The following is a 19,283-nucleotide window of genomic DNA, read 5'->3' as shown; positions in this document are numbered from 1 at the left end:
AATGAATATGCTATTAAATATAGTAGAAAAGTGGATGAATAGAAACAAAAGGAAATATTGTACTTAAGTGTTTGGACGGAACGGAACTCGAACGAGTGGAAACGATGAAATACTTAGGTATTATTATTGATGACAAGTTACAATTTAAAGACCATTGTAAATATATATTGAAAAAAATAGGTAAAAAAACGAGTTTCCTAAACAGAATAGGGCACTGCGTATCGGCGTTTACCAGATGTATTATATATAAAATAATCATAGCACCACACTTCGAATATTGTGGAACACTGCTAATGTGTATGGGTGAAACCGAAGTAAATAAACTGCAGATCGCGCAGAATAGAGCGATGCGGGTCATACTGCAATGCAGCCGCTACACAAAAGTGGATGATATGCTGACAGCGGTACAGTTTATGTCCATAAGGCGAAGACTTTATTATAATGTATGTGTATTCATCTTTAAAGCTGTCAATAATTTACTACCAAAGGAATTAAAGAATAGGCTACAAATAATAGGAATGAGGGGGGGTAGAGAAACACGACGAGCTGGAAATATAGTTATACAATTTAGGAGAACAAGAAACGCACAAAAGAGTATATATTACGAAGGAGTACAAGTGTATAACGCCTTACCAAATGAAGTTAAAAAGTGAGAGAGAATAGAACAATTTAAAAGAATGTTTAAAGATTATGTTATATCGTTAGTTAAGTAAATGTTATGTACTCGATTAATGTAATTTATGTACAAAAATAGGCGAGGAGGCTAATAAATATCAATCAATCAATCAATCTATCTATCTCTCTCTCGCTCTCGCGCGCACGCGAAGAGGGCTGGTGCGGTCGTTGTTACACGAACTGTCATACATTTTGCTAATATCTGCATTTAGTTCATTTTGCGTTCATCAGTGAGTGTGCATACTGACTCTGTAGTACATTAGGCTTACACTGCGCAATAAGGCTAAGCTAAGACTATAATCCTTTTTAACTAATTTTATCAAATTACTGTGCTTTAGTAGAATCTATTTTGGTGACATTGGGCATAGACTCTGAAGTGTATTAGTTGCGCGTCCTCCTATTACAGATTTGTTTTGGCACAGTGACTTTTAAATCTTAATTGACAGCTAGTGACTTTTAACCTATTACCTATACTGCTTCTGTTTGCGACGCTGGTATTTTAATCCTATTATTACTAGTGCGTCTTTGTTGTGTGTGGTGACTTTAAGACTTTAATCCTGTGTTGTCGGTGCGCCTTTTAACTTAGTGCGTAATCTGACCTCCTGCGGTGCTTCAATAAAGAATAAACAGTCAATATTATCGCCATGTCAAGGCCGCTGTGCGCCTTGTGTTTTGCAAATGTAGACAGAGTTAGCAATGAAGTTTCCTCTACGGCTACATGTGGCCTTTTACGTTTGATATACCTTTTACGTTTGGTGTGTTAAGACGAGGCTTGTATTGCAATCTTCCAAGGATGCCGCTAGCGCGGTATGTGGTACTTGCCCTGTGTGTCGGCGCGAAGACGTACACTTTGATATTTTAAAGTCGATTAATGACAGGCTAGGTAAACTAGATGACACGGTCACTAAGGTGAACTCGCTTGCGGCTGATGGGGAAAGCTTGCATAATAAATTTGACACATTACTGTCTGATAACAAACACTTCAAAAGGGATATGCTACTAGTTAAAGGCTCTGTTGCAGAGGTTAGGAACGATGTAAATGTCCTTGTTAAAGAGACTGCGGCTCAGTTGGAGAGAATAAAAAAGGTGGAGGATAAAATTACTGCTGGATCCTCCGGAGGTCTCTCGCGTGCGGACGAAGCCTTATTATTGCGTGTTGCCTGTAACGATATGGCAACACAACTTGTGATCTCCGGAATAGCCAAATTCTCTGGAGGAAATGAAGACTTGAAGGTAGATTTTGTACCTGCCCTAGCTGCTGCTCTGAATATAAATTTGTCACTATCCGAAATAGTTAAGGCAGAGCGCATGGGAAGTAACAAGGGACGGAAGAGAACCTCTGCTGCTGGATTACAACAAGGCACCAATGAGCGGACTATTCTGCTTCAAATAGTGTCCAAAGAAAAGTGTGACCAGATTATTGAAGCGAAGAAGTTACTACCCACCCTCAGGGCTCCTAACATTGATGCATCTTTGCTGGACAATAAGATCTATATCAACAGACGCCAGCCACTACAGTTACGTCAACTGCGATATCGCATACTCAAGAGATTCCCGTCCATACAGCCAAGGTTTATCTGGATTGCGGATGCGGCTGTTTTTGTAAGTCGTGATGCTGAATCGCGGCCTGTGAAAGTGTTGTCCTCTATGGATCTGTCGCAACTGTCTTTGTGACTTTTTGGAATGGTCAACTCTGCTCGTTCATCACCTGTTCCATCAATTTCTCCGATTATCAACGCATACTGCCTAAATGCTCAGCCTCTACCAGCGCATTTTGACGAATTTCAGGAGTTCATGAGACGTAATCCTTACCACCTCATTGCAGTAACCAGGGAGTAACCTCAGACAGACATGGTGGGGGCGTTGCCTTATACCTACGTGATGGAGTAAGTGGGAAGATTGTGGCCTCGTCATCTTCGCTGCAAAGGGACGGAATTCCTGAGTTTCTTATAGCAAAAGTGTGGAATTCTGGTCGCTCGAAAATCCTAATAGCTGTTGTCTATAGACCGCCAAAGATTGGCTTCCTCAGCTGTTTCGAGAATGAGTTTGCAGCACTTATACCGCAGTATAAGTTTTCTTGCCTCTTCGGGGATTTGAATGCTGATTTGCTGTCTGATACATATGTCTCTGCTCACCTTAAGGATTTTTTAACCACACAAGGACTTAGCATTGTCCCGTTGCAGCCTACTCACCACACGGCAACATCGCACACTTGGCTTGATATATGTGCCGTTAGTGATTTCTCTTATCTGGATGCTTGGGGACAATCAGCGCAGCCTTTTCTGTCTGGCCACGATTTTATTTACACCTCTATCCAGTATGGGTTTCCTCGTGGACAGCCACGTGTCATCTGTTATCGTCCTTGGGGAGATGCTGACCAAGAAGCTGCAGCGGAGGTCTTATCCTGGTTTGATGTTTCTATGCTATCTGACCAGCCAACGAGTGATGATCAGCTTGCAGTCTTCAATTCGCTTATGAATGATGCGTTAGATCGCGCTTCTCCAATGCTTGAAGTAGTAGTTAAGCACATGCCGGCACCCTGGCTTACCCCTGAGCTTAAAGAAAGAATGAGACAGAGGGATGCCTGTTTTAGGGCGTCTAAGCGGTCGCGCTTGCTACATATGTGCATGCCACATATGTTGTGCTGCGGAGAGAAGTTAAGACTATGTGGCTCGCTGCAAAATCTGAGTACCTTCAAACTCGTTTTGACTTGGCAGGGAATTCGCGGCTCTGTTGGAAAGAGATCAATAGACTAGGATTAACCAATACCGCGAATCATGTACTGCCTGCTAATCTTTCTCTACAAAAGCTTAACGAACAATTTGTGGCTGTAACTTCAGGGGACACAATAACCAATGATACTATACCGTTAGTGGATTATGGAGCTGATGCTAGACAGTTCAACTTCTCGCAGGTAGATTCTAAGTCTGTGGGTGATGCAATGACTAGAATTGTTACGCGTGCATCTGGCCCAGATGGACTACCTATTCAGGCTTATAAGGTTATTAAATCGCTGTTATTACCATTTATTGTCATGCTATTTAATTTATCGTTAAGCGGAGGTGAGTTTCCGACTCTGTGGAAGTCATCTTTTATTACTCCGCTGCCTAAGGTTCGTTGTCCGACAGACTATATTCATTATCGTCCTATTTCGCTACTCTGTGCTATTTTTAAAGTTCTGGAGAGAATCGTCTATAATCAAATAACACAATTTCTCATGGATATGAATTTCTTGGATCCGCATCGAACGGGTTTTCGAAAAGGTATGGGGACTCAGGATGCTGTACTGGGGCTTACAGATGATTTTCGTGAAGCGACAGATAATCGTATGGTCACTGTAGTTGTCTTCCTGGATTTCACCAAGGCTTTTGATATGGTTCATCAAGGAACTCTGCTACGTAAATTGCGGAACTTCAATTTCTCCGAGATTGCTCTTAGATGGTTCTGCTCTTACCTATGCGGCTGCAAACAAGCGGTACCTGTTGCTGAGGGTGGCGTCTCTGGGTGGCTTCCGCAAGTCTCTGGTGTACCTCAAGGGAGTGTCCTGGGTCCTTTGCTTTTCTCGTTATTTATCAATGATTTACCTCAGTGTTTGCAACATTGTTTCTATCTTCTGTATGCGGATGACTTGGCCATATATCTTAAATGTTTCCCGGAGAGGCTTGCTGAGACGATAGATTTGATAAATCATGATATTGCAAAAATTGAGTGCTGGTGCCGCGCTAACAAATTACAGCTTAATGTTGCTAATACCAAAGCAATGATAGTAGGCTCTGCTAGGTTTGTTAATGTTTCATATCTTTCTGTACTTCCAGAGCTTCTGCTTCAGGGTGAGCCGATTGAGCTTGTTTCGACTTTTAGATACCTTGGTGTGACCCTAGATAGCACACTTTCTTGAAATGGTCACGTTGCCTTAACCTGTAGAAAATCTGCTGGGACTCTATATCGTATACGCATGTCTGGGAATGATTTAAATTTAACGCTAAAATGTCGTCTCGTTACTGCTTTGGTTTTTCCAATTTTCGACTACAGCGATGCTGCCCTCACAAATTTGTCAGACGGCCTAGAGAGGAAGCTTCAAATATCACTTAATAACTGCGTTCGATTTTTGTTACGATTGCCCAGGCCAGCACACATCTCGCGGCATAGGCGAAATCTTGGGTGGCTTAAGATGCGCAATCGATGGTTATTTTTCATTGCCTGCCTGTTCTATAAAACTCTATGTTTGGGTATCCCAAACCTCTTCGCTGACCAGCTTAAACTTAGGCCTAATATTGCAAGGCGTCGTTAACTCTCGTGAACGGATACGCTGCGTCCACCACCCACTCGAACAGTAACTTCTCAGAAGTCTTTTCGAGTTACGGGAATTCATTTTTGCAACTCTTTATCCCCAGAGATCACCACAGCTGAGAGTCTTGCTGAGTTCCGCTAAAAGTGTTTCTCTCATTTATTGGCTGAGGAGGAGTACGAAATTGATCCAAAGTAGTAGTTTAGTAGTTTTACTGTGCTACTCTTATCTGTTATTGTATAACGATTAGTATTAATATATATTTTTTATTAGTATTAATATATATTTTTCTCTCAACATTGTAATGCCACTATCAAATACCTCACAGTATGCTTATTTTGCTCGGTGAAGTAACACTTATTTTATTTTATTTCTACTTTTAATGTATATTTACATAGGTACTTCTTACTGCATGTTTAATACTATTGTCTATCGCTACTGTATGCCACTATTAGTTACTTATTTTATTTAATGCGCATATTTTTCCTCGCTTAGCGGTGATTATTGTGCTTTCATGATTAGTTGCTTATGTATTTTTCTTATTGTATATTTTTTGGCTTACTCACTGAACTTTGACAGTAATGTAATTCTTGTCTGCGATCCTTAGGGAGCCATGCTCCAAGATCGAATAAACCATACCTCTACTCTACTCTGCTCTCTCTCTGATTCAGCGATGCTACGCACTAATCTGCGCGATAAGGTTCAAGGTTAGGGGAAGAAAACTTCCTACTGCAGGACTGCATCAGCGATGCGCAATTCTGCGATATGGGGGTACGTTCAACATCAAGCAGGCTGAGGGCTGCCGTCCGAAAACTGTGCGGGGGGTCCGTCGAAGCTTCCAGAAGACTCTCCGGGGTGGGTGGCAAGGGACTGTCTCAAAACGTCCCGCGATGGATCATCGGCTCTGGGAGCGACCCTCCACGACTTAGCACGGACACGAACCGTCGAAGCTTCTAGAACGTTCTAGAATGTTCTAGAAGGTTCTCGATGGTGTATAATTCCTAGAATCTAGCGCGAAATCGAGAGCCGACAAATTTCTTGGAATCGATGCTGCTATTGCATCCTCGACACGCAATTCTGCGAGATAACGTTCAAGGTCAAATCAGTTGAAGGCTGCCGTCTGAAATTTACACGGGGAGGAGGGGGGGGGGGTTCAACGAAGCTTCTTGAAGCGTCTACGAGGTGGGGGGCAAGGGGCTGCATCAAAACGTCGCGCGAGAGGACCGTCGGCTCCGGGAGCGATCCTCCGCGATTTAGCACGGACACGAACCATCGAAGCTTCTAGAATGTTCTAGGATGTTCTCGATCGTGTGTAATTCCCAGAATCGAGCGCAAAATTCCCGGAATGTGACGCAAAATTCCCGGATCAAATGAAAATTTTTAGAATCGAGGGGTCTTGATGTCGTCACTTCCAGAAATTGTGGGCGCACACGTTGCCAACTTAGCACGGACACCCACCTTCGAAGGTTCTCGAGTGTCAGTATATGTCGGTGCAGGAATCTGTATCCAGAACCGACCCAGCTATACTACTCACTTTGCATGGAGGTGAAGGATTTACTGGGTCAGGATTAGCTATGAAAGGTGTCTATGGAGAGAAGTAAGGAGCTTAGTGGCGTTTTCGAGAGAAAATCGTAAAATCAGGAATGTCCGCTATGGATGCACATATGTACTTGAGTAGAATCACTAACGGTCAGGGCTATTATTTAAGTATATCTTTCATACATGGATCCGCTTGAAAGGTTTATTTTGCTTTTCCTAAACCTGAAACCCATATGTGAGAAACTAGATCCCCCTGATTGGCCATTGACATTTAGATATCGACCGCGGATGTGAAACCTGATTTTTCACGCGGACGTAACAAAATCTTAACCAAATGATTTTTTAATATTCTTTTATTGTTATATTATGTTTAATATTATTTATTTAAAACCATTTTATTAGCATCGCTGATGATGATGTATGAAAAAACATATCTCTACTATACAGAACTAATATAGAAATTTTGAGAGCACGACCGATGAACGCATAAAAACTTTGTGAAAAGACGACATATTCCGGGAAGATTATGTGCCAGAAATAAAGAGGCCGCGTGTGGACTTCGGATTTAAACATAGTTTTGGCAGCGTGAAACGTCAAACGGTGTTCGAGTGACGCGACGTGCGGTTCGTACTACTCCGCAGTTAACTGAAATTATAAAAGTTTATTAAAAAATTGCATTTTGCTGGTTTTTAGCAAAAAAAAAAGGAAATCATTGTGAAGGAACGGGTGAAGTTTGTTGCATAATTTATATACCATATGCTGTATCGAACAGAGGTACGTTTCGCGATTCCATTTGAACGAAGTTTACGAAATGTGGATAAACCTGTTTATATTTAGAATATTCCTCCTGAGATACTGCTGATAAACGTGTATTTGAATACAAATTTGAAATGCCAAGATCGTCATAAAACATTATAATTAATTCCTTAACGAATTACTTTTAATGTTTCATTGCAACATTCAAAAGCAACTGATAAATGAACATCGCTAAGATTAAAACGAGCAATAATAAAGATAATCAACAGGCGATGGAATGCATACAGTTTATTGATGGAAATGAGTACACGGACGATGAGTAAATATAATTCTTAGAATTGGCTACACTCTAATATATAGCATGCATATATATATTTTTTCAGCTATCAAATTTTTTGCTACAATAGTTCATCTATTGTCGATTTTTTACAGACCTGCGGTTTTTGTTAGAACTTTAAACTCACGTTTTATAGGAATATAATTATACAAATACAAAAAAAATATATAAAGTTAACAAAATATTTGATTTTCACCTGTATATTTTTCTATTTTAAATTCGGTTTGTGTTATTCACAATTATTCATTCTAACTTCGATGTAATACATCTGATACAAATTGATTTTAAACAGATTAGAATTATATCGTCATTCACCAAGTGGCCTACTACAGACAAGTTCCAAATAATATCCCGTTGATGATTTGTACACTTCGAATTTCTCCTAAGCACGCCACTTCTCCTAATTTATTTTATTTTTTGCATTTTACTTTATAAAGTATTATATTTGCAAATATTATAATGACTTATATGCTCAAATGCTTGTGTAGATATATAATTAATATTTCCGTAGAAATAAAATTTCTTTAACTATATTAAAAACAGTCAATTAAAAAAATTAATTTTCAGCTATAATTTGGCTTGTTTTGCATCTATTAATTATATAATATATTGTGATAAATAATAATAAATAAAGTATTTAGTAATCTTGTTTATTATTTCTTTTGACAATTATAAAACACAAATTCATTAATTTCAGCGTAATGTCGTCCAGCAACAAAAGCGTGGATGAAGTTATAAATGATGCATTATTAGAAAAACTTTGTTCTTTTGCACTCAAGCCTCAAGAAAATGATGATACTATTAAATCCATTTTGTTAAAAATTATGACGCGTGTGACCTCCTCAGGTGAGCAATGGATTTCTATGTTAAAGAAGTATAAATTGTATTTTATTATTGCATATGTCGTAATCTCTATATCCATACGTCATAACTTTACTTACCAATCATTGAACATCTTTTTTTTTGGCAAGAACTGCATATTAATGAAATAAGGTAGACTGGGAGGCGAACAAATAATTTCGTTAAATGAAGTTGTAGGTTGTGCTTTTTCAGATCGTAGATTAATTTCTCTCACGCCAATGGTGAGGAAGCTCCAGCTATTTGTTATTTTTGTCGCATAGTAGCAGTGAAAACTAAATTCGAGCTGTATTTGTGGGAATTACTAAACATGCTTTCAAATTTTAATATGGTAAAAATTTCTCAACTAGTAATAACTTCCTAATGCTAGAAGCATATGGTTAACTTGGTGTTATACTTGATACAAAAATATTTTATGGTGAAAAATATTGACAGAAAACTAAATGAGGTGAATCTTTGTATATAGTTCCCATTATACATAATTTATGAATTAAGTATATATTTCGTCAATGACATTGGGGCCATGAGCAACCAAAATGTAGGTCACTCGCTGCCGATTACATAAAGATTTTACGCAATGCTGACAAGCATTTGGCACAGATCCAATGATCTATGCAATTCGACAAATACGTTAAGTCACAAAATTGAATTCTAACCAACTTAATATTAAACTTAAACTTCACAATATTATTTCCAGCCTTTTTCGTAATGACGTTTTCTACAAGGTCATTCTTAGCTTACTGAATGAACTTCTACATTTCTACAAATACGTTTCCGCAGTAAAAAAATTCAATTTTTTGTCAACTACATTTAATTTTCATTATTGCCATGAAATTGGTGTTGAGTAAAAATAAATGCACAGATATTTGTTAGATACCACGAGTGCAGCTAAGGGTTTATGTGCTAATTAAAAAAGTATCCAATTTGCTTCTTTTCTGTTCTTAATTCTCTTGTGATAGACTGAAAAATTATATAGCATAATTATTGTAGATATAGTTTCTTATACGGAAAAATCGATACCAGCTTGCTATAATGATACTGTCACTTAATATAATGTGTTATCTATTTTACGTTTTTAGTACTTATAGAACTGTGTCGTAATGACATACAGTATTATATTTTAATGAAATTAAGAGCCTATAATTAGTATTTTGATTGTTACAAATATTGAGTGGAATTGAATTTAATTAATACACTTACATTGCATAATAGTTGACTTATAGAAAACTTACAGCTTTTTTTATTTGTAAAAGAATCTTTTAAACCCTAAATATTATTATTTTTCGAACTAAAATATTATTTTTATTATTATATGACTATAAAATTAGCTAAAAATTTATGATAGTGACATCATAGGCATTTAACATATTTTCAAGGAAGGGAAAACTATTAAAAATAAATTTGACGCAAGTTAACAGTGCCATTTCGCGTACAAAAAAAAAAGCCAGACGGTGATTTCTTTGAGCATTTGTTACAAAAACTGTTGTATCTAGCTAGTACGAATGAGTATAAGATTCGTGTGATTGGTGCACTCGCCTACCGGCTCATGTACCAAACTCCACATTCGTGTCTTATACTCATTCGTACTAGATAGATAAAATAATATTATGAAATATAAATTTATCTTCAAACATAAAAAAGTGAAGGCACAAATCCTACACGTGCATATTGCACACGTTACGTATCTTACATTTCTTACAAAGAAACCTTGGTAGGTGTCTGCCTCCGATTTTCTTTGTTTTCACATATGTTTTAGTACTCGAAAAACTAAGTGACACGTGCTTCTATCGGCCCAAATTGGGGTTTTGGGGGTGAAAACCACCCCAAAAAATTGGGGTGCTAAACACCCATTTAATTATATCAGATATAATAGCGGTATCTTTCACTATGAAACCAACTGGAAAATTTTCCTCACAACGAGAGATCAAAAATGTGATTTTTTCAAATTTGTCCAATAATTTGTATGGGGGTAAACTACCCCAAAATTATTTTTCATTATATAATATAAAAAATTGCCGAACAGGAATAAATTTAAGCTAAAAATTTGGAAAATTATATATTGCTCGCGATAATTAAATAAAGTGTACGTGTTTTTGCATTTTTGCGAAAAATTATTTTCTAGGGGCTAACCCGACGACAACAACGACGGAACGAAAATAAAATTATCTCGCGCGCTATCTCAATACGGCCTGATCTCGTACATCAGTCTCGTTGATTTTGATGGCAATTAATTCAGAACCCTCGATTCCTATAGTGGATGTATCAATAACTTTTACTCGCATACAGCCGTTCATAAGATATTTGAGTCGAAAGACGGGTGTAAGAGATACTTCGAGTAAACGGTGTTACGTATATCGACCTTCATTCCTAAACAGAAGAATAACGTAGCCGACGAGAAGCATAATTGCAGACTCAGCATGTTACCCAGTGCATTGCCCGTGCCACCTACCCAGCTGGTTAGCTGAGTGCATTCCTAACGTCCTAACCGTACCTAGAGTATCAGCAAAAATCGACTATATAAGCAGCCAAAATCATGGCACAGACGCTGAGAAAATCATTCAATTTCACGCGTAAAAGATCGGACTGCACGTTGTCACTCGTGGCTCTAACCGTTAGAGTATTAGATTCAGTGTAGTATTCGCAATCTGGCCTAGGTACGGATTCGTTATTACATACCCTAGGGAACAAGCTGGATCGGTTACCGGGCAAAATAGAGCTGCATAGACTACTCTTTCCGAATATCGCATAGTTTTGATAGATTTCTGTTCCACCAAATTTCATCTTGCCTTAACCTCACACACAGTTAGGTTTTGTTATCCGATATTTCTCATAATAGAAACACTGTACACGACAATTAATAGAAAACTTTTAAATTGGTTGTAACAATATATGGTAAACTCACATTTTACTCGCGTTTTTAAATATCTCTTACCCATCCTCAACATTTCAGAGAATATCTACCCACGTTGGAATAGCAAGGCGTGTTTCAACACCTTAAACGTGCTGCGAACCCACCATTAAGTGCATTCTTACCGCTCGGAATTCACTCAAACATTATTCACGTTACCTCCGGTCGTTTCTTTTTTTTTGGTTACTTCTAAATTTTTGTTATCAAATTTAAAGGCCTCGCTAGCCACTACGGCCTACGTAACACCATCCTTAAGTGTAATTTGGTAATTTTGTAATTGTTGGTATGTTTCCGTAGAATAAAGGAACTTACATTACATAAGTTGACACTTTTAGAAGACGCCTTACGTTGGGATGCATTTATTTCAAATGTAATTTGAGAGCTTATAGACATTGAGCTGACAAAGCGTCAGCTTACTTTCGTTAAAGGTGTATATTTAGGGGGATAACCCTTAAATATGTTGTCCACGAAAAAAAAATTTCATCGTAAAAATTCAAATCTTTTCACTATAGAGTCTTATTATTTGTTATGTATAAAATTAGAAGTTACTACGAAGTCTTTTTGTCGACCCACGCGTTTTTATCTATTGGAAGAAGGCTGACTGAACTTAAAAAATCGTTCAGTGTTGTTTTAAACGTGGTTGAGTTAGAACGTTCAATTTCATCAGTTTTATCTTTTCTACAGAGAAACATAACCAATTATCTAGTTTTAAACATGTCAATGAATCCGTAATAAAACTTGTGTTACTTGTGTTCCAAACCATGAATATTCCGGATACTGAAGTTAATGACGTAGAGCATCAACTGGCAGATAATTTCTAAAAAATATTAATGCATAGTCTAAATGATTTCAACGGCGTGGAGATTTTAGAAGAAAATACTGTAGACTTTAAAGAGCCATATAAACACTGGGAGTCTTCGGCTGTGATTTTGTATAATCCAAAACTATTTTGGGGTGGTTCACCCCCATAACAATTTTTTGACAAACCTGACAAAATTTTATTTTTCATGTCTCACTATGAGGAAATTTTCTGGTTGGTTTTGTGCGAAAAAACTATTTTATTTAAGAGAAACATAATAAAATGTACTTAAGGATGTTTACCGCCCTAGAAAATAATTTTTCGCAAAAATGCAAAAACACGTAAACTTTATTTAATTATCGCGAGCGACATATATTTTTTCCTAATTTTTTGGCTCAAATTTACTCCTGTTTGGCCATTTTTTTATATAATGAAAAATAATTTTGGGATAATTTACCCCCATAAAAAATATTGGACAAATTTGAAAAAATTACATTTTTGATCTCTCATTGTAAGGAAATTTTTCCAGTTAGTTACATTGTGAAAGATACCGCTCTTATATGTGAAATAATTAAATGGGTGTTTAGTACCCGCATTTTCGGGGGCGGTTTTCACCCCCAAAAACCCAATTTGGACCGATAAAAAAAAACACGTGTCGCTTAGTTTTTTGAGTACTACAACATATGTGAAAACGAAGAAAATCAGAGGCGGACACCTACTGTTAGACGACGCTTAGACATGTCCTACACATTAAATATCTTACATGTTATAAATGCGATCCGAGCAAATCCAGCATATCTAGTTAGGTACATGTATTCTATACGTTTGGTCCATTCCACTTATTTCAACGGGAGCGCCCAGACTATAAGGAATAAGGAGAGATTACGATTTATCCGACTTCTTTATTTGACGACTGTTTATAGTTATATTTTTTACGAGGAACAGAATAGTGCATGAGGCTTGTTGTGCTAACTGCTCTAGTTTCCGTGATATAAAATTTTTAAATTTGCAAGACAACTAAATCCTACACAAATTATCAGCAGTGATGTGGCAGATATATGGTTCGTCCTAACATTATGTTAACATTTCGGATGATTCTTTTTAACTACATGTGATCATGATCGATAATAATATTGAATACTGATTTAAAATACTCTATTTTTGCCAAGCTTTATAAACTACACGTGCTAATATAATGAGTCTTGCTGATAGAAATTGATATTTAATCTAATGAACCATACGCAACACTTTTCTTCTGATCTAGAGCAATACTATATAAAGCGTGTAAGAATGGCGTTACACGTTTATTTCCAATTACTTGCCAACTGTTTTGCGATTACTATCTTTTTCTCAATTCTAACACTTGCACCATTGTTATCTTAATTAAAGATAATACTAAGAACAATCGTCACACAAACTAAGGGTATATTCTATAATTGAACCACGGTTACGGTTTTTAAATTTAATAACTGCAATTGTGGTTCAATTATGGAATATGTCCAAATAATGTAGACTTTGGAAACCGAAGTATTTACTTAATAATTTGTCTATTACGGCTCTTTGAGTTTTCGTGCCAAAAATGCTCTCAATTAAAGATTCAGTCAAAAGATTAGAAAAAAGGTATTCTTGGGTCTCTGAAGTTGAATTTGTATTAAAAAAAGGCTGCAAAGTAGAACCTTGTAAATTGCTTCCTCATTATTTTACTCGATTTTTTCTATCATAATGATGCAAAGTAGAATCTTACACTTTGCTTCTTGATTCTTTTCCGTCGTTCACAAAGCCTCTGTGAGGAAGTTCTTTGATTAATGTTGGCTTCCTCTTAGAGGAAGCTTTGCAAGAGTTCGCAAGTAAGGTACAATTGAATTTTGGTACTTACAGGAATAAAAATAAAAAATGTATAACCTAGAAAAAAACAAGTCACATTATAAACGGCTATGAAACGCCGTAACAAACACCGTTGCATCACATTTTCATTGTGTACAAAGTTTTGGCTCACTTCCTTAAATTTTGCGGAAGCTGATGCAATAACGATAACTTTTTGAAAATTTGAAAACCACGTAAAATCTGAACCGCTTTAGCGATCTTGTCAAAATTCAATACCAAACAACATTAAACGTATCTTCAGTTTTGAAGAACTATTTAGCTAAATCGTCGAACATTTACGAAAGTTACAGCGACCACGCCCTTTTTTCAAAAAATTCAAAATTACATAAAACCTGAATGACAGCATATATTTTATTAAAAGTCACAACATCTAAGGAGGGATAACTACTTTATTTGCATGCCAAATTTCAGTCCGATCGCTCTAACGGTTATTGAGTAAGAGGCGATTGAATTTTCGAAGCCCTCCACACACGGACATTTTTTCTAAACCACTTTTCTTGACGTTTTAGACCATGTTAAGTATTCTTACATGAAAATCTCGAAAATAAATTTTTACATAAAAACTATATGACGAAGCAAAATTGGTAAAATCAAAATAGCGCAAACAATATAACAGCTAAAAATCTATAATTCAGTCGAGTTGCATCGATTAAAGTGAGATTGCATATTATCTTGAAAATTTCAATTTTCAAATGGTAATAAAAAATACAAATCCCGAAGGTACGATATGATCAAGAATCTCTATTTTCCATGTTATATTGAAAAATTTAAACGTCAGATGTGGATCCACAGACTTCAAAAACCCAAGAGAACCAATGTTCATTTGAATCACAGCGGAAAAAATTAGTGTTTTTGTTTCAGAATACGCATATACATGTTATATCCCAAAACGGATCTACTCAAGTAAATGCAATCGGTAAATTCTTTTCGGCACATCGAACTTTTCGATTGCCTCATGCAATTCCTGGAACGCTGAGCAGCAGGCCACGCGCTCACACTACATGCCAGCGCGAGGAATGAAGCAAGACTCTTTCTGTAAGATCATCAATTTGCGGTGCATTATCCCCAAAATGGGAGCTAAGACACCTACAGTATTCGGAACCAATAGGTAGTCTTTCGCGAATCCTGGCAACGGACGGAACTCCTCTAGGAGTTACCGTCTAAAACATCGAGTCTTACTTGTTCCTCCGCTGGTAGTATTTTACGTGTCTTCGGATCCTTGTGACCAAGCCTTCCCACCCGAGGGCCAGGGAAGTCATCGCGGTGAGCGTTCGAGTGATCATCAATATTGCGGTGCATTATCCCCAAAATTGGAGCTAAGGCACCTACAGTATTCGGAACCAATAGGTAGTCTTTCGCGAATCCTGGCAACGGACGGAACTCCTCTAGGAGTTACCGTCTAAAACATCGAGTCTTACTTGTTCCTCCGCTGGTAGTATTTTACGTGTCTTCGGATCCTTGTGACCAAGCCTTCCCACCCGAGGGCCAGGGAAGTCATCGCGGTGAGCGTTCGAGTAAATCTATCGCGAGTGTAACAACGGGCGACGGATTGCCACAGAAAGAACTCAGTGAAGTGAAACATCAACTCTTTTAAACCTACCAACCACTGTAAGTCAATCTATTTTACCTACAATAAAACATCAATCCGTATACCTACACGTCGCTCTCATTCGTTGGCATTACATCTCCCACTTCCACAGGAAACAGATACGCCTAGCGTTAAATGGTAGCCCATAATTGGATATATCTACGCCCTAACAGTTTCACTAGCTATGGCCTAATATACACGTCCGTGACACGCTGAATCCATCGATAAGGGGTGGAGGGGGGGGGGGTCCCACTTTCGCTCAGATCCAATCGGACACAAATGACTTTTTGCTGCAAATTCTGTTCAATTTTAAATAGATGGAATACAATTAGGTACGAACGATATCTTATTATAGTATATTGTGTGAGGTTTTACCGTAGTTTTTGCTAGGTTTGAATAGATAAGGTTAGGATAGGGTGGAATGTTAAAACTTTGGAGACTGGATAGGTTAGTGGATAAGTATATCCGACTGAACAGAACATTAAATGTTTGAGAAGGTTTCGTCAGATAAATATAATTTACAATATTGTTGAGAGACTAATGGAAGATCGCTGGGGAGGCAGAAATTCGTATTTGTGTCCAGCTATATCTGTGCGCGACTGAGCATCACTCATTGATAAGCCATAGGCCCCAACCTGATAGTTGAAATGGGTATGTTCGTGTTGAGCCTTAGCTAGTGAAGATGCAAGGGCGTAGATAATTTAAATGTGGTTTACCAATAAACCACTAGGCGTATCTGTTTTTTGTGGAATGGATAGGTATGATGCTGTCGAATGAGAGCGAAGTCCGAGGCGTTCAGATTGATGAGATCGGAAATTTATTGAATAGAATAGTATGGTTAACTTACGGTGGTTGACAAAGCTGAATTACAGTCGCTGGGACACGTAAAAAGTAATGGTTGATATGGAGCTTCTTTCGAGGCAATTTGTTGTCCGTTGTTACACTTGCGATAGGTTGACGAAACATTCACCGCAATGACCTCCCTGGTCTTCGCGTGGGAAGGTTTGATCGCGCAGATCCGAAAACATGTAAAATACTACCAGCGGAAGAACAAACAAAACTCGATGATTTCCACGATGACTCCTTGAGGAATTCCATCAGTTATCAAGATTCGCGAAAGACTGACAATCGGTTTCGAATATTGTAGGGGCATTGGCTCCGATTTTGGATGACATTGGTGATCTTTCAAAAGAAGGAATAGAAGAATCTTGCTTCATACCTCGCGTGGCATTAGGTGTGAGCGCGTGGCCTGCTACTCAGCTCTTTAAGACTTACATGAGGCAATCTTAAAGTTCGATGTTCTGAAAAGAATTTGATTTAGCAGATCCGTTTTGGGATATAACATTGGAACAGCCTATGCGCAGTAACAGATCTCATTAATAATTATTTAGAATTAAGTTATTTTTGTAATCTTTTTAAAAAGTATAAATTCACATCAAACAACTTAATTGGCGCAGTCGGTAGGACACTGAAGAGATTACGGAAAGCATCGTGACTATCCTTGAGGAATCCCTTAATGTCAATTAATAATTCAGAAGAATCTACAGACGATGCAGTTACACCTATGTCCGGAGTTTCCAAAGTAACATCAACAATAAATAAGAAACCAGTCTCGGCTTTCGGACAGAATGCTCGGCACTATATTCGTGGAAATCAGATCTTCAGAGCTACTGGACCCCCTAATTTCATAGCCGAAGAACTCACAAATATAGAATATCAAGAACAAGATAATTACTATTATCCAGAGACGGAGACATTTCAGGGCTACGAAGAATATTCAGAGAACATGCAGTTTTCGACCGAAACAAGTGCTGAACAAACTGAAGCACCCGCAAGCCAGGATTTTCACGAGGACCAAAGACAAAAACCAAACGAATAGAAATTAATACAGTATTCAGCAACTCACTACCATATATAGAAATTGCAGAGTCATACATGAAACTGTTGATAGCTACAGGATGTCAAGCTCCCATCATGCGACCTATAATAGCGGAACAGAACTACCACATCAGATCTTTCGTAGTAATACAGTAATAACTACGTGTACAGGGCAGCAAACAGCGAGAGAAAAAGCTAAAATCCCCGCTTTTAAAGAATTCGGTCAGCACGAACACATGGAGTTCATTTTGTTCAATTTTCATGATTAATATGACGGACTTATAGGAGTAAGTGAATTAAGTAAAGCAAAAACGCACATACATCTAGAAAACGGATTGCTACGCGACGACGAGACAGAAATCCCCCTGAAATACCGAACAGATTTTAGCATTCAAAGAATAGAAATCCCCGGAAATACAAGTATCTTGAGAGAATAACGACCACACTTGACGAAGGAGAATGGATAATACCCGAGATTACGGCAGAAAGTTCTGTCATTAGGTCAGGTGCGATAGAAGTGAAGGATAACTATACGATAGTAGAAATCGTCAACAATTCACCGAACACTAAGATATATACATCAGGAGAGAAATTATTGGAAAGGACTATAGACGTGATACCTTTAAATGAAGTAGAACTATTTCAAGCTCACATGGAACCACAACTAGCTGAGTAACCACGAGAGCTACAGGAAATTCGTGTAAACTAAACGTACTCTATCAACGAGAGAGTAACCTAACGTTTACCAATAGAATAAAACATGAAATTAGGACAAAAGACGAAATACCTACACATACCGAGTCATATAGGTATCCGCACATACATAAAGAGGAGGTACACGAAACAAATACACAAAATGCTTGAAGGCGGCATAATTAGGCAATCACATTAACCCAGCAGTTCACCTATATGGATAGTACCCAAGAAGCAAGATGCTAGTGGGAAGAAGAAATGGAGAATCGTTGTAGACTATAGGAAGGCGAATGAGAAAACTATCGATGATCGGTACCCATTACCAAATATATCAGATATTCTAGACAAGTTAGGAAGGTGCTAATACTTCACAACCCTTAATCTAGCATCCATCAGATAGAAATGGACCCAGAATCAATTGAAAAAACAGTGTTCAATGTGAAAAATGGATATTACGAATATACACGAATGCCCTTCGGTCTAAAAATTGCACCAGCTACATTCCAACGTGTAATGGATAACATCTTAAGAGAACTGCAGAACAAATTATGCCTTGTCTATATGGACGATATCATAATCTTTTCTACATCCCTACAGGAACATATTAGTATCCCCCAAAAAACACTTACGTGTAAAAATCTACGCCAAGTACAGGATTGCTGTGAATTCCTCTAACAAAAAGTATTGATATCATATTATTGAGGCCAAGTACATAAGTCACTACATGTTTTCCTATTATATGATCTAGCACTGGCCCATCATTTTAATTATATTTTCAATATTTCCTATAACGTTTTCGCTACTTTTTTATGTTACTACTGCTTCCCGTATTTAATTACGATTTAATGGTGATTTAATAATTAATAAAACTTAAGGTGATTCCTTATCGAGTACTACTTGGCGGCTCCGTGCATTTCTTGATATAAATTTGGTACAAAACCAGTACCAATTTTCTATAGAAAGCATATTAACAATAACTCGTCAAAAATAAACACGGTAAAAGCTTAATAACAAACATACAGCATTAGAATACTATGAGCACGTCCAAAGTAAGTACTTTGGAATTCCTGGCACGGACCC

At 37.6% G+C, this 19,283-nt stretch overlaps 1 protein-coding gene and 1 long non-coding RNA gene across 7 annotated transcripts in view; both read left to right on the top strand.

Moving 5' to 3' along the window:
- Nucleotides 1–6,069, top strand: part of LOC112494556 — an 8,952-nt gene extending 2,883 nt beyond the window's left edge. Inside the window, exon 3 of the long non-coding RNA XR_003060087.1 lies at nucleotides 5,635–6,069. This is a non-coding gene — a long non-coding RNA (uncharacterized LOC112494556). The remainder of the gene's footprint in view (nucleotides 1–5,634) is intronic.
- A 993-nt stretch (nucleotides 6,070–7,062) lies between these two features.
- Nucleotides 7,063–19,283, top strand: part of LOC107269164 — a 43,080-nt gene continuing 30,859 nt past the window's right edge. For 2 of the 6 annotated variants that reach the window (XM_025086428.1, XM_015742717.2), the window contains exons 1-3: nucleotides 7,079–7,276; nucleotides 7,340–7,577; nucleotides 8,293–8,441. In XM_025086428.1, the coding sequence (XP_024942196.1) occupies nucleotides 7,480–7,577; nucleotides 8,293–8,441 (247 nt within the window). In that variant the 5' untranslated portion in view covers nucleotides 7,079–7,276; nucleotides 7,340–7,479. Of the gene's footprint in view, nucleotides 7,277–7,339; nucleotides 7,578–8,292; nucleotides 8,442–19,283 lie in introns of all 6 variants that reach the window. The other 4 variants (XM_015742716.2, XM_015742715.2, XM_025086426.1 and 1 more) reach the window with 4 other exon arrangements.

Source organism: Cephus cinctus, unplaced genomic scaffold (assembly GCF_000341935.2).
Source record: "Cephus cinctus unplaced genomic scaffold, Ccin1 Ccin1_scaffold0616, whole genome shotgun sequence".
Taxonomy (NCBI): Eukaryota; Metazoa; Arthropoda; class Insecta; order Hymenoptera; family Cephidae; genus Cephus; species Cephus cinctus.
This window is presented reverse-complemented; position numbering and strand designations above follow the sequence as displayed.